Raw genomic sequence first — 15,756 nt, 5'->3', positions numbered from 1 at the left:
GGAAACATCCATCAGCTGCCTTCTGCACACCCCCTACCAGGGATCAAGCCCTAAACCCCAGCATGTGCCCTGACCGGGAATTGAACCAATGACCTCCAGCCAGCTGAGCCACACCAGCAAGGGCTCAGTAAATGCTTTTGAATGACACCTCTGTGTGCTGTCCTGGGTAATTAGTTGTCAATTGAAAACAGGTAACAGTATAGTACCATAGTAGAGAACTGTCATTTTTTGTTCATTAGCTGTCATTCTCCTGGTTTGTTCATTAGTTTTCTTCAAAAGAAAACTAGTAAGCAACTTGGAATTTTGTTTGACTTGAGTACATTTATTTTTTAATAAATATGGGACTGAAGATCGATGGATAATGTCTACAGAAAGGATGAATCAGAATTAGGAAAAACTCAGTCTTTATGAAAGAATCAAGACAGGTAATCCTTTTACAATATATGTAAGTTGAGCCACTGTGCTGTACACCTTAAACTTATACAGTGGTGTATGGTAATTATATGTCAATAAAACTTGGGGGCAGGTAGTCATAGAGGCCTCATTTGATATGCTGACTCTACTGTATGCCTTTGGTAAAGCTTCTTAATTTCTCTGAGCCTTTTCCCCTAACTTATACATTGATACTTTATGACCATTAAATGAGACACAAAGTTCTTGATATGATTGACAGCTGGCATAGGGTCTACACACAACCTTTTCTCTCCTCTTCACCAAGCAAACATTAAACATTTAGCACTGTAACCCAACCCATCATTTAAGCTGGACTTCAGAGTCTAGGTCCGATTCAGTTTGGGGATGTTTACAGTGCAGGACAGAGATTTTCAACCGGTATGCCGCAAGAATTTAAAAATATGCAATACCTGTTTAGTCAGGGCATTGATCTTAGGTTGTCAAATTTAAAAACAATGACAACAACCAACACAACAATAGCTGTCCTGTGTGAATGAATCAAAGTGATAGCTATTTTTTTTGGTGTGCCACAGAGTTTTAGTAACTGGTTTATGTGTGCCACGAGAGGAAAAAGGTTGAAAACCGCTGGTGTAGGACAGTCCTTGGCCTAACTTTGCCCCTGAATAGTGCAAAGACCATGAGTTGGATCAGTCTGCCCGGTTCAGGCTCTCTGACACCAGCTTTGGTCTTCAGCACATCCTGCACCTTGCTAAGCTCCGGTTCTGTCAGTGACAGAGGGGGCAGAGAGAATCTCTGCCTTAAATGGTAGTGTAAAGATTCAGTAGAGTTAGTCTGTGTAAAGCCTTCAGATCAGCCCTGGGTAAAAAGAGCTGGCTTCCTATAGCACTTACTATAGATAGAACTAGGCATTTTAGTAAGTCCTGTTATTTTACCCATTCTGCAAATGAAGTAGTGGTGACATGTTACATATTTTGGCCAAGATCATATAGCTAGTAAGTGGTAGTTCTGGGACCTGAACCTAGTCCGGCGGTCGCCAACCTTTCGGACCTCACGGGCCACCAGTGCTCTGCAGACCACCGGTGGGCGACCGCTGACCTGGCCAGTGTAGATCCATATTCCATGCTTTCTTTTTTTGTTTTGTTGTTAATCCCCACTAGAGGATATTTTTTTTCCATTGGTTTTTACTTTTATTTTTAAATATATATATATTTTATTGATTTTTTACCGAGAGGAAGAGAGGGGGATAGAGAGCTAGAAACATCAATGAGAGAGAAACATCAATCAGCCGCCTCTTGCACACCCCCTACTGGAGATGTGCCCGTAACCAAGATACATGCCCTTGACCGGAATAGAACCTGGGACCTTTCAGTCTGCAGGTCCGACGCTCTATCCACTGAGCCAAACCGGTTTCGGCTTCCATTGGTTTTTAGAGAGAGAGGAAGGAAGGGAGGAAAAAGAGAGAAACATTGATGAGAGAGAGACACGCTGATTGGTTTCTTCTGGCACGCACCCTGACTAAGACCAGGGTTCGAACCTGCAACCCAGGTACATGCTCTTGACCGAGAATCAAACTGGCGACCCTTCCGTGTATGGGTAGACGCTCTACCCACTGAGCAAAACCAGCCAGAGCCATATTCCATGCCCTTGATGTGTGCACTGCTTTTTATAGTAGGTGCTTAGTAAATGATAGCTGCTGTTGTTATTACTACTTCGTTATTATTAAGGCTATGCCAAGTGTTTATTCAGTGAATGAAGTAATATTTAAAGCTTGCTATAGGCAGGGCATTCAGGGAACAAAAGAAAAGTATGAAATGTCCTCAGATGTTCTTCAATATAAAGAATATACATAGACGTTAATATAATGAGGTAACCTTTCCCTCTTGGCTGGGTGGATAGAGATTGCCAGTAGAATGGCTGTCCTGGTCTGCCACTGGACCACTGCCCTTTGCCTGAGCCCTTGAGGAAAAATCGGGGTTCTCCAGGTGGCGAGCAACTCTCAGTGTGCCAACTGGGAGAATGGGTGGCCGCTCTCGGGGGTGTAAGTGCTCAGGGGTTTCTTCCCTTATACCCATTCTTACCTTTACCTTCTACTTCGTCTTTTTTCTAGAGATGGTTTTGACTAAATGCAGTGTACGGTCCTGAATCTGAGGGGCTTATTGACAGAAAGAGCTGACCTAACGATTTCTTTCCTAATAGTCAGAGTTATAAATGATCACGAATAATAGGAGGATAACATGTCTGATAAAAGGGCACTTAAGTCCCTGAGTTAGGGTAAACATTCTATGCCATTTTGCCATTTAATAGTTAGCTTTTAATGTCAAGACAAACTAAACAAACACATAAACGTGGTACTTTGATTTTTTTTTTTTTTCAGCAGTAATATCCTAACGGGTCCCTCTTTTTGTTCAGAGTTTTTCTTTAAGATTTTTTACAAGTCTTCTTTCATGGTGTATGTTTTACTTTTAGCTTTATTATCTAGAATAAACAAGGAGGAGTTAGAAATCTGAAGCTGTTGAAACAGGACGTGTGACAAGCTATATGCCAGCAAACTTCGTGGTTCTTTTCACGAGCCTTGAGACAACACTACAAAGTTCTGGCTCTTTCGGGGAGGCTGGAGGTTCTGTATCAGGGGATTAATAAATCACCCTCACATTTATGTTCCATGGAAAGCATACCTAGCCAAATCGCTTTTCCAACAACAGCCTGAACACTGAAAGCAGACTTTGTGTGCCGGGGCAAACCACAGTCTGTCTGGGAGACAGTAGTCTATAGATTTTTATGTAAACATGAGCTGCTTTCTTCAATGGAGGGTTTAAAGCCCAAGGCCTGCCTGAGTGCCCTGTATGGTAGGGTCCCATGGCCCTTGTTGGGGGAGTAGGTTTTGACCCATGATTGTGGTCCAAGTTTTTTCTTCGAGCCTAGGAAATCGCTGTGTCTGTGCCATCACAGTCCGGGAGGCTGCTCTGTTGGCCGTGGAGTGTCCTGGGATGAGCAACACCCAGCGTAAAAGAACTGTGACCAAACCCACCTCTCTCGTGGCTCCTAGTTTGCCTTGGGGTCTTCCCTCAGGAAGGGAGGGGAGGAAGAGGGAGGGGGTGGGGGAGACTCAATTTGCTATTCCACTTATTTATGCATTTTGCTTCTTGTATGAATCTTAACCGGTTTGGCTCAGTGGCTAGAGCGTAGGCCTGTGGACTGAAGCGTCCCAGGTTCGATTCCAGTCAAGGACATGTACCTTGGTTGCGGGCACATCACCACAGTGTGTGTGTGTGTGTGTGTGTGTGTGTGTGTGTGTGTCGGGGGGGGGGGGGCAGCTTTGAAATGGATGGTAACCCTGTCTTTTCTTCACTTCGTAGGAAAGACCAGAACTTGTTGTCTCCAGTGAACTGCTGGTATTTGCTCCTGAACCAAGTGAGGAGAGAAAGCAAAGACCACGCAACCTTGAGTGACATCTACCTGAACAACGTGATTATGCGCTTCATGCAGATCAGCGAGGATTCCACCAGGATGTTTAAAAAGGTACCCTCCCCCGTCAGTCCTGCCGGACTGTGCTTTCCCATAACCGCTCTGCCCGTAGCCACAACTGAGGAGGGGCTGGTGCCTTGATTCCTTAACTGGGCTCAATAAATATTAAGTAAAAAAAAAAAAAGGTAATAATAAATGTGTTCCTATTCTAATTAAAAGTGAAGTCTGAGCAAGCATACATGTAGAGTAAAATCACTGAGTCTGTGACTAAACAATGTGAGCACATTTTTGAAATGAGGTGTGTCTGCCAGTTGCACCTCTGCCCTCAGAGGCGGGCCGCCTGCAGCTATGGAAAACCAAACCAGAGAGGAAGAGCTTCCGACACGGTGTTCTGGGCTCATACCCGACCGGAGACTTGTGAGGAACGAGATAACCAGATGTGCTGCCCTCCCGGGAAAACGTTATCACAGTTTCTCCTCACTCCCACCGGGATAGCTGCGGAGGCGGTGATGGAGGGACATAAAAAAAATTCCCACAGGGCACAGAAAATCCTGTCCCTTGCATGCCGGCGAGCTTCCTCCTTCCCAAATCCATTTTTAAAAAAAGAAGAAGAAACTGCACTTTTAAGTCTTCTTATCATTACTACTAGTCTCAGCCAGATCTCAGCAATTAAAAAAAAAAAAATTGGACATTTTTGTGGAGAACGATCACAAAATTGGACTCTTTCCTTTGTGGAGAATGCAGCCACTTGCCCGGGGAGACTAGCTTTCAGTTTGTGTGTTTGTAAGACAGGGGTCTGACCCCGCCCCCACCTCAGCTCTGCACGAGGGGTACAGTTGCCTATGCCAATGTCTGTACCTCTATTCAGTAAGTCATTATTGGTTTCAGAAAGTGGGGAGAGAACCAACTTGTGGATTAATGGCATATTTATGTTTCAAAGGGGCGCCGTGGAACAAAGATGCAGTGTTAGGCAGGCCAGCTGGAAAACTTCTCAGTCATGTTTGATGTATCCATAGTAGGTTTCAGTTCTGACCTAGAAATGTAACTTAGCAAACCCGAAGTCCTCTTTTGCTCTAGTAATTTGGGGGGTGGCGGGGGGGAGGGGGGGGGAGATGTTTCAAACAAAGGAGAAATGTGAACAATTTAGAACTAAGAACGTATTCATTAACAAGACGATAAATGCAGGGATATTCCATGCATCTTTAAAAGTAGAGATTTCCAAACAAGTAGTTTAGACGGAGACATGAGCATGAAGGAGATTTCTCCTGCATCAGCCCTTTCAGCCAAGACCTCATGTGGTCAATGTTTGGTTTCTGTTTTTGTTTTTGAGCATCTTCTAGGAGCAGGAGATGGCTTGAGGTCTTGGAGAGGCTCTATAGATGAAGAAAACACTAGTCCTCACGTTCAAGGAAGTCACAGTGTGTCCAGATTTGGGTGGCACTGTATGCGTTGCCATCATGGGGTTGCTGGCAACCATTCAGCCATGGCCTCTGGAACCAGCACCTCAATGGAGCCCATTTATTTATCCGTTTAATTAAACATCTTTAATATGTCTGGCTGGGGAAGCAGAGTTCAAAGACATGTCCCTGCCTGCAGGGAACCCATTACCATCATGAACAGTTCCCCTCCTAAAGGGATGCTCGACTGCAGAGCTTGGAAGGAAGGTCTTCCCAGGGAAGGACACCCTTGCGGTGAGGTCTGCAGGAGAAGAAGGTGGTGGTCAAGCAGACAAGGACAGTGACCTGTTCCCGGGGAAGCAAGAGCATGGCATGTCCTGGGAAAGGAGAGTCATATAAAAAGAGACTTTGTATGTCTTTCTAAGGTGTTAGGATTTGTATTTTGGAAATCAAAGTCAAGGCCTTGATAAAGTCGATAGAAAGCTAGAGCTGAGAGTTGAATGGATCTGGATGTGAATGCTAGCTCTTCTGATTACTCTGGAGGTGATTCCAGAGGCCCACTCTCTGAGGGAGCAGGGTGGGGGGAGAGACTGGGCAGAGAGGCTGAGCCTGCAGAAGTGCTGGAGCTGGGGTGACCCTGAGGGGGTTGTCTCATTTTTTGTCCCATATCCAGGCAAAGGGCCTCATCTTTACTTGGCATCATTGGATTTGAGCTGCCTCAGAGAAGGGCTCAGTAATCTTGTGGTGAGGCAACTCCCTTTTGTGGAGGGTAAGTCCTAGACAGGGATCAGCTATGGGTCTCAACAGCCAGCAGCTAGTATTCCCAGTAGTAGTAAGAATCAGTTTCCGGCTCTTGAAGAAAAGGTCTGAAGGACGTATAGTCAACTCTCTCTCTCTCTCTCTCTCTCTCTCACACACACACACACACACACACACACACACACACACTTGCTTGTTTGCTACTTCGAAGTTTCTTCTTATCCAGATCCTCTGGGAGTCAAAAGAATTACAGTCCTTGGAACTGCGGATTTATAGACGCCGGGTCCCTTTAGCATTTAGTGGGTGAATGGCCTTCTCCTGACCATTGCTGACCGCTGGGAAGTTAACGGTCATTACAATTACAGATATCAAATCCTACATTCCTCCAGTGAACCCAGCAGACTACACACACACCTTCCCATGTACACTGAGTGGCCAGATTATTATGATCTCTGAACACATAATAATCTGGCCACTCAGTGTATATCCTATATACCATGTTTCCCCCAAAATAAGACATCCTCCGAAAATAAGACCTACTTACAGGTTTCCTTCTGAGTGAAATATAAGGCATCCCCCGAAAATAAGGTCCCCCTGGGCTAAACATGAGAGATTTGGGCCACTGATTCTGAAAGAAATGGAGTCACAAAAAATTCACCAGAAAATTCAGGAATTGGATTGTTATGATGATGTTCCAGAAGATGATGACATGATTGTCATTGAATAAATGAGTAAATTCTTGATACTGTAGGATTCACAGTTTGTCTGGTTTGTGTTGACAACTACCGTACTACCGTATTGTATACAGGTAATAAATTTCCTTTATTTTCATTTAACAATAAATGTGTACCGTATTCTTCATGGAAAAATAAGACATCCCCTGAAAATAAGACCTAGCACATCTTTGGGAGCAAAAATTAATATAAGACACTGTCTTATTTTCGGGGAAACAGGGTAATAAAAGGCTAATATGCAAATCGTCCCCTCCACCAGGAGTTTGATCAGCAGGCAGGCCAGCCAACCGCCCATGTCCCCTCCCCCTGACCAGGCTGGCTGGACCCCACCCATGCACGAATTCATGCACCGGGATGCACACACACACACACACACACACTGAGTGGCCAGATTATTATGTGTTCAGAGATCATAATAATCATAATAATCTGGCCATTCAGTGTATATTACTAATAGAAAAGGAAGAAAGGGAGGTGGAGTGCAAAAGGGAAGGAGGACTAGAGGTCATTGAAGAGTCAGGTCAGCCCCCGAGGACACATCTGTTTTCTGGAAGAGCAGGAAGCCAGACTCCTACCTATCAAGTCCCCAGATCTTCAGGTCCCTTTAGGTGAAAAAGCAAACTCATCACCAGCTTCCCGTTTTCCAGTTCTTCTTCCAGCGTGTGGTTCTGTCAGATGGAGAGAACTTGTCAGATCCCGTTGGAAGTGACCTTTAGAACTGATAGGGAGTCCTTAGTGAGCACATTCTTCTTGGGAAAGGATTTAAGACTTCCTCATTTCTCAAAAATCTTTATGGATCTTTGGCTAGATGCTGGGTTCAGCCTCTTACACAGCTATATCTTATTCAGTTCAGTCAGAGCGAATCATACACCAAACTGTAGAGTCAAATAAGAGTTCGGAGCACATCATTCTTGGAGTGTTTTGGGAGCCAAATGAGTATAATAATGAAGAAGGCACAGATAGGAATACCTAATTCTATGCATAGGTATAGGGAACAGCTTCAAGACCAGTTGTAGAAATAGTTGCCTCCACTTGCCAGAAGGTTTTAAACAGATAGAAAAAGTGAAGCTTTAAAAAAAAAAAAAAAAATTCACACACACACACACACACACACACACACACACACACACACACACTAGAGGCCCAGTGCATGAAAATTTATGCACAGGTAGGGTCCCTAGGCCTGGCTGGTGATCAGGGCTGGTCTGTGGGGCAATCAGGGATCCCCTCACTGGCACCCACCTTGGCTGGCCTGGGACCTACAGGCTGGGGACAGCTCCTGTGTTGAGCATCTGTCCCCTGATAGTTAGTGCACATCATAGCAACTGGTTGTTTCTCAGTTCGTTCTGCCATTTGGTCTATTTGCATGTTAGTCTTTTATTATATAGGATTTCTTTATTGATTTCAGAGAGGAAGGAAGAGGGAGAGAGACAAAAACATCAAAGATGAGAGAGAACATTGATTGGCTGCCTCCTGCATGCCCCCTACTGGGGATTGAGCCTGCAACCTAGGCATGTGCCCTTGGCTGGAATTGAACCTGGGACTCTTCAGTCCACAGGCCAATGCTCTATTCACTGAGACAAACTAGCTAGGGCAAAAGTGAAGCTTTTTAAAAACAAAAGCAATACCCAGCTATTTAAATATCAATTATTTCTGATTTAGACCTGTAGAGTTGTATGTAAAACTTGTTGGTCAGAATAACATAGCGATTCATCTTTTAAACTCTGAAGTCAGATATTGTGGGTGTGATTATGGTACATGAGAAGCCACTTAGTCCAGTGTCTGGACTTAATACGTCCTAACTAATTTCTAGCTATTATCTCTATTATTGTCTCTATTGAGCACATGTCCACACACCAGCAATAACTATGTAATGTGAGATTACACTACACATCATACTAAGTGTGTCCTCATTCTAAAGAGGACAGCCCCCTGTGGTAATCACATCCAGATCATCACAGGGTATTGGTATATCACTTACATTGCAACATCCCAAACCGTATTTGTAATTGGACTTTGAGAACTACCCTCACAACTTCCTTGCTAGTAGATGAATTAAAATTTTGGGCCTCACATTTCAACAATTAGTGGGAAATCAGTGAATCACCTAACGAAAACCTGTTGGCCAACACCCCCCAGTGCCTCTCAATTTCCCCCAAAGCTATTTCACAGGGGGAGCCTTCACTTTGAGGCTTCATTGATTTCTTGATTCGTTCAACCATAATAGTTATTCAGTTCCAGACCCTTCGTTATGTATGGAAAGGGAGGGATTCTGCCTTTTTTAATACTCTCGGGTCCTGCTTTGCCATTTTAGGAAAAGGTCAAAAATTGGAGACTCCTTGTACACAGGGGTTTAACTACCAGCTCCCCCTTCTCTCCCTCAGAACCAGGATTAATGGGGTGCCTCCTGCCCAGTTTTCCAGCCCTGCCTCCTGGCGTGATGAGGCTCTGCTGCCTTCTTTCCATGACTCATGCTGAAGAAAAAGAGAGCTTTCTGCATCTGGTTTGGTGCCACGGCCAGAAAATGTGCAGTTCATGTGCTCTACACACACACACACACACACACACACACACACACACACACAAAGTAACTCATGTCAACAGTCACAGTTGCAAGAAAGACTGCAGCCAGCTTGCAGTAATCACTTTATTTAAGCACCTCATCACATGATCTCATTTACCAACTTTAGGAATGTTAGTAGAAGTATGTAGTTTAGAGGGAGCAATATAAAGTGGTAGTATTTGAATGTTACATTATCTCTGTCTGTGTGTTTTCAATTATCCTGAAGCCTGTCATTTCTCCGTGGGTTGTTTTCAGATTATTAATGTTTTTGTCTTTCCTTGGTTTGCATACACATGTGTACAAGTATAACTTATTTTGCTTTTCACCAATAACAATGCTATCTGCATACTACCACTTACTGAATTTTAACTGTACACCAACCAATTTTTTTTGTCTTCAAATTTAAAGATTTTATTTTTCAGTATACAAAAGTAGTATTGCTTTTCAAAGTCAAACATAACCTGTCAAAATATTTTTGGTTTCTTAAAAGGACAGACTGATTTATCTTTGAATTAAAAACTTCACCTGAGTTCTTTGTTGTTTTCTCTTTGGTCACAATTCATATTTAGATGCTTTTCCAGCTAGCCGAGGCTCTCTGAGGAGCCGGAGCTCAGAGCACAGCCTCTTCTCTAGGCGGCCCCGGTGGCTTCCCCCAACCAATGTTTAATATATATATTGTTGACAATATTACAGATGTCCCCCATTTCCCCCGCTTTATCTCCCTCTGCCAAGTCCTACTCCCCTGCCCCCAGGCCTTCACCACCCTACTGTCCAAGCCCATGGGCTATGCATATAAGTTCTTTGGTTTATCTCTTCTTGTCTCCTCTTCCCCATCACCACACACACACTGAGATATATCAGTCTGTTTCATGCCTCCATATCTTGGTTCTTATTTTGTGAGTCCATTCATTTTGTTCATTAGATTCCACAAATAAGTCTTTCTCTGATTGGCTGTGCTCTGCATGTTTTACACGTTGTGCCATGCATCTCATAGCTCCCTAAGGAACAGATATTATAATCCACCTATCAGGGACAAGGAAGCAAAAGGCTCAGAGAGATATATTGTAGAGCCAGCCTAACTGGTGTATATTCTTGTCTTTGCACATGTATCTTAGACATGATTTACACAGTTACTGTGATTCTTGGTGTTTTTGATGGTAAGTAGAGATGTCACTCAATGTATAAGTCAGGATTTCAGAGAATTGGGGCACTGTGGTTCTTGGCCCTATTTATTTCTTAGGAAAATCCTGAAGAATGATAGCTCTGGATAAGACAGCAAACTCTGTCAGTCATCTGAGTTGTAGGTGGGGATTCGAAGCAGCGGAGACTGGCCCACGCCACTGAGAATTACTCTACTTAGGCATAAATGCCATAGGTTATGAGATTCAGACTCACAGGAATTAAATTAACCTACTTTCGTCTTGATGATTATGTGGCCTAATTTGAAAGGAAGCATGACTGATTACTAGTGAGATTTGGAAATTTGTAGTCACCTTTTATTTTGCTCCAAGTCAATCATATTTTACTTAAATACCCCACCCCAATAAGAAAGAAAACAGACATTTTTTTTTGGGGGGGGGGCGGGAGGAGGGGGGCGCCCAATGCCGTGTTTCCAATTGGATCATTTAAAATAAATTAATATTTAGAAAGATGCTTTAATATAATATTAGTAAAAGATACTAGTCTATTTGAGATCTCTAAGTCTGACCTTTATTGAAGGAAAGAATCATGTTTTGAAAACTATTAATCTATATGTGAAAGAAAAAGAGCCTATTTCTTTTTTAATATATAAATATATAGTCATTGTACAAATGTAGAAAATACTAAAAAATGTAAAAATGGAAATAAGAATTACTCACATTGGCACTACTTACTATAAATATTTTGGGCTTTTTTTCCAATATATATATAATAAACCTATAGTATACAAACATTACATACATAGGTATCTTACAAAATTGAGATTTCATTGCATATAACTTGGGAACCAGTCCCTTTCATGTAAAATATTGTTAGTGTTCCCATGTCTGGAAACAGTCTTTTAAAATGGGATACTTCATCCCTACATAATGTTTTAATATCTGCACAGCCAAGTTATTTTCCTGTTGTTTGGACATCTAAATCTTTCACACATCTGTGATTTTCTTATTTTTATGCTACATCGCTTGAAGTAGAATTATTAGGTCAGAGGGTAGCATTAGGATTTCATGCTTTTGATGAAATTCTTACCTTTTGCCTTTCTGGAATAAATTTGGTCATGGCTGTGATTTACCAATGAGTGTCTATCCCCTGAACAAGTCAAGTGAGTATTTTATTATTTTAGCAGAGAGCTAGCCCGTGTGATTTAGTATGCTGATGCCACAGTAGTAAATAATATAACAGGAGGAACTTTTCCAAAGCATTTTAGTGCAGTGTAGCAGAAGAATTAAATGGTATGCTGGTGGCCTCCAGAGACAGCTTAATTATTGATGGGGCCTGGAAAAAAAAAGTGAGAATAGTTTGAGCTACCACCACTAGCCGGTTCCCTTGAGTTTTATTGATCCCATGACTAGCTCATTTTTCTAGAAATAAATCAAAACCACACTCATGACTTACAATGCTGTAGGTTTCTGAAATATTTTAGAAAATATTTTTACTTTGTATTTATGAATTGCTTATCAGGATGGCTGGCACATAGGAAGTGCTTAATAAGTAGCAGTTGTTGGTGCTGCTGTTCTTACATTTGCATTGTTACCACTATTGCTTAGTGACAGCAGGACCTGTGTGACTTACCTGGGTATAAATGAGCTGGTGAGCGACTAGAGAAGAGCATGCACTGTTGGTTCAGAAGCGTTATTAGACTTAAAGGGGACACTAAGCAGATGATACATGTGTGTCGCCTTGGAGAGTGCTATCATTTTTAAAAACCCGATGTCAGCTAAGTTGACATTTTGTCCTGCAGCATAATGTGGTAGTACCGGCATGCATGTTAGTAGTTGAATTCATAATTACATTCAGAATAGTTGTGCAAAAGCTATTGAAACTTATTTATGGTAAAAAATAAATAAATAAAAAATCTAGTAGTATATGGGCCAAAACTATTTTAAATGGGTATCTGTGTTATTTTAATTTTCTTCTGCTTGTTTATCTGATGTTTTACCTTGGACATATTATATAGACATACAAGAAAGCAATTATTTATTGTAAACTAAAAACTTGGCCGAGTACACTAGTCAGTGTTTACTGTAAAGAAGTGGGGAAACTATACCCATTAACTGATTCAGCCCCAAATGCTTTTTATTAATGGAGAAGTAGCCTATTCTCCAGGCACACTTGAAAATTATACATTGTGTATGTAGTGTTAGGATGATCAAAATGAAGGGAAAAAACATCGTATCAGGGAGCTTCTGAGCAAGGTGGCAGTTTGCACATGGGCTCCAACTGCCTTTCCTCCCAAGTTGTCTTTGAAATGACTAATCAGATCTATATATATAAAAGGCTAAGTGACTGGCCGACCGGCTGTTGCATATGACATGCACTGATCACCAGGAGGCAGATGCTCAATGCAGGAGCTGCCGAGCTGTGGTGACTTGGCAGTAGCGGTTCTCAGGTGACACACCTGGAACCAGAGAGGAGGGACCTGATTCCTCGAGGGGCCATACGATTCTACCTTTGGCCATGGGTTATGTTGTTGCTGGGGCACCTGTCAGCCCCGAATCTGGTTTACTGGTGAGCTGTGGTAATTAATTTCCTTTCAATGTGCACAAATCCGTGCACCAGGCCACTAGTATATAAATAGGAAAATCTGGAACAGACCCTTTCACTTCAAGCAGATTCTAATACTCCTTTGCTCATTCTATTGGATCCCACCTCACTCTGAGTTGAAGTCTATAACCCTGTCCCCTTTTTCTATCTTTAGTTTCCTCTATAGCACTATTCCTTTCTGACATATTGTATATTTATTTAGTGTTTGTTCACTTATTATTTCCCCTCAAATTAGATGTAAGTTCCTGAGGGAAAAGACCTACTCTTGTGCACTGAAACAGTGACTGGCACATAGCGATACTTAGCAAGTATTTATCAAATGAATACATAGTGAATATTTATAACTATATTAGAAATCAGAGATGCGTATGATCAACGTAACAGAAAGTCCAAGGCATTTTATCAAGACCCAGTGCTGACAGGGCTGCACTTAAGCAACACTGTCATGTGCTGTCTGCTTCCTAAAAGAGAGAAGTCAGAAAAGGGTTGTCCCAGGAAACCCAAAAGTACTAGGGAGATTACAGAGAGGGTAAAGATTTAAAAAGCAAGTTCATAAAGTTTTTTCTAACTCCTGGGCTCACCCCTGAGCTGTTCAGGTTGGGTCTGATCGTTAGCAGTATACCTACCCATGACTTTGAGAACTGAACTAATGGATAGACCATTTTGTGGGTTTTAGACTGGCCACTGGATGGTGCATATGCAAGACAGGTCCAAATAATGCTATAATAGTGTTGGAAACAGAACTGACATAAAAACCACAACCCATTAAAGTCTGGTCAGAATTTGAAATCTGAATCCAACTAGGTCGATTTCCTGATAAAACAAAATACCAACATTCTACGTAAGGTTTAAACAAGACCCAGATTCTCAAAATATAATATTCAAAATATCAGAATACAATCTAAGAGTACTCAGTATACAAAGAACCAGGAAAACATCAACTCACATGGGAGAAGACGAGCAACAGAAACCAATTCTGAATGACATAAATGTTGGAATTATCTAACAAGGACCTTTATAACAACTATGATAAAAATGTTCCAAAAAGTAAGGACAAGCACTCTTGAAATGAATGGAAAGATAGAAAGTTTCATCAAAGAAATGGAAGATATAAACAAATGGAAATTTTAGAACTGAAAAATACAGTAATCAAAATGAAAAGAAAAACAAAAACAAAAACAAAAACAAAAAACAACAACTCACCAAATGGATTCAATAGCAGAATAGAGAACAGAAGGAAGAATCTGATGAAATTCTGTTAATATTAAAGATAGAAATAATCCGCCGTAACTGGTTTGGCTCAGTGGATAGAGCATCTGTCTGTGGACTGAAAGGTCCCAGGTTCGATTCTGGTCAAAGGACATGTGCCTTGGTTGCGGGCACATCCCCAGTGGAGGGTGTGCAGGAGGCACCTGATTGGTGACTCTCTCTCATCGATGTTTCTAACTCTCTATCCCTCTCTCTTTCTCTCTGTAAAAAAAATAAAAATAAAAATAAATCAATATATATATATATATATATATATATATATATATATATATATATATATATATATGATAGAAATTATCCATGCTGGATAACAGAGGGGGAAAAAAGATTGAAAATAATAATTAGTGCCTCAGTAACCTTTGGGATGATACCAAATGTCTGACATTTATGTCAATAGAGTTCCTGAAGGAGAGGGATAGGAGAAAGAGTGTGTGCAGGAAAAATATATATTTGAAAAAGTAATTACAAGAAAACTTCCCAAATTTGGCAAATAAGATAAACATACATATTCAAGAATGTCATCAAAACCCAAACTAGCTGAATCCAAAGAAGTCCATACCTAGACACATTATAATCATATCAAAAAATAAACATAAAAATATACTGAAAGCAGCCAGAGGAAAATAGATGCATTAATTGTGGGAGAACAACAATGAGATGAATGTGGGTTTCTCTATGCACTAAATGCCAATAGCAGCTTACTGACTGTGCCAACCAAAAACATCTTTAGATATTAACAAATATCCCTGGGAGTTGCAGAGGGAATTGGCCTTCATTGAAAACTATTGATTCAAATTGATCCTCTATTCTCCTAAACAGATTTTTTTAAAGATTTGATTTTTTTTAAGTCACCTGGTTTACAATTCTAGAGTAAAGGAACAAACATTAGTTTACTAATGGAGCAGGACAAAAGGCCAGTTCCTTATTTGCCATAAAGAGGAGTAAAAATGTACTATTCAGCACCAGGCTTATTTAGGTTCAGTTATTTATAAAAGATCAGGACTTAATAAAGTTCCTTTTCAAAGAGCCATAGACACTGAATCCTCACCCACTGTCCTCATCCAAGGAGGAAATTGCAGTCTTAAGGAAAGAACTGATGAGGAGAAAACATTACAACCATGTGTCTAGGTGTCTGCACTTGAGAACAGAGTTTACAGCAACCTGAGAACAGTATTCGGGTTGCTAGCCAAGGTTTCTTACCAGTTGAAGACTCTGTTTGCTTCCACATGGTAGGATTCTAATAGATTTTCAGCAACTGCAATAAATGCCGTATTAAGAGATACTGCACATATAACAAATATTTGAATTAAGGAACATGTGTGATATCTTGAATTATAGCAGCCCAAAAATATTCAATTATAAGGAGATGCCAAATATGGCTGTCAGATTGACTTTAGTACCATTATTAGAT

The 15,756-nt window shown here is 41.3% G+C and overlaps 1 protein-coding gene across 3 annotated transcripts in view; it reads left to right on the top strand.

Annotated features, from left to right (window-relative positions):
* SRGAP1 (SLIT-ROBO Rho GTPase activating protein 1) overlaps positions 1 to 15,756 on the top strand; it is a 261,746-nt gene that overhangs the window by 120,930 nt on the left and 125,060 nt on the right. For all 3 annotated transcript variants that reach the window (XR_014794476.1, XM_084877575.1, XM_084877574.1), the window contains exon 3: positions 3,771 to 3,933. Coding sequence is in view for 2 of the 3 variants with exons in the window: in XM_084877575.1 (XP_084733701.1) it covers positions 3,771 to 3,933 (163 nt within the window). In the remaining variant the exon portion in view is untranslated. The remainder of the gene's footprint in view (positions 1 to 3,770; positions 3,934 to 15,756) is intronic.

The sequence above is a fragment of the Pipistrellus hanaki genome, assembly GCF_964339955.1.
Source record: "Pipistrellus hanaki genome assembly, chromosome: 3".
In the NCBI taxonomy this organism is placed as follows: Eukaryota; Metazoa; Chordata; class Mammalia; order Chiroptera; family Vespertilionidae; genus Pipistrellus; species Pipistrellus hanaki.
The sequence above is the reverse complement of the archived record's forward strand: the minus strand, read 5'-3'. Positions and strand labels throughout refer to the sequence as shown.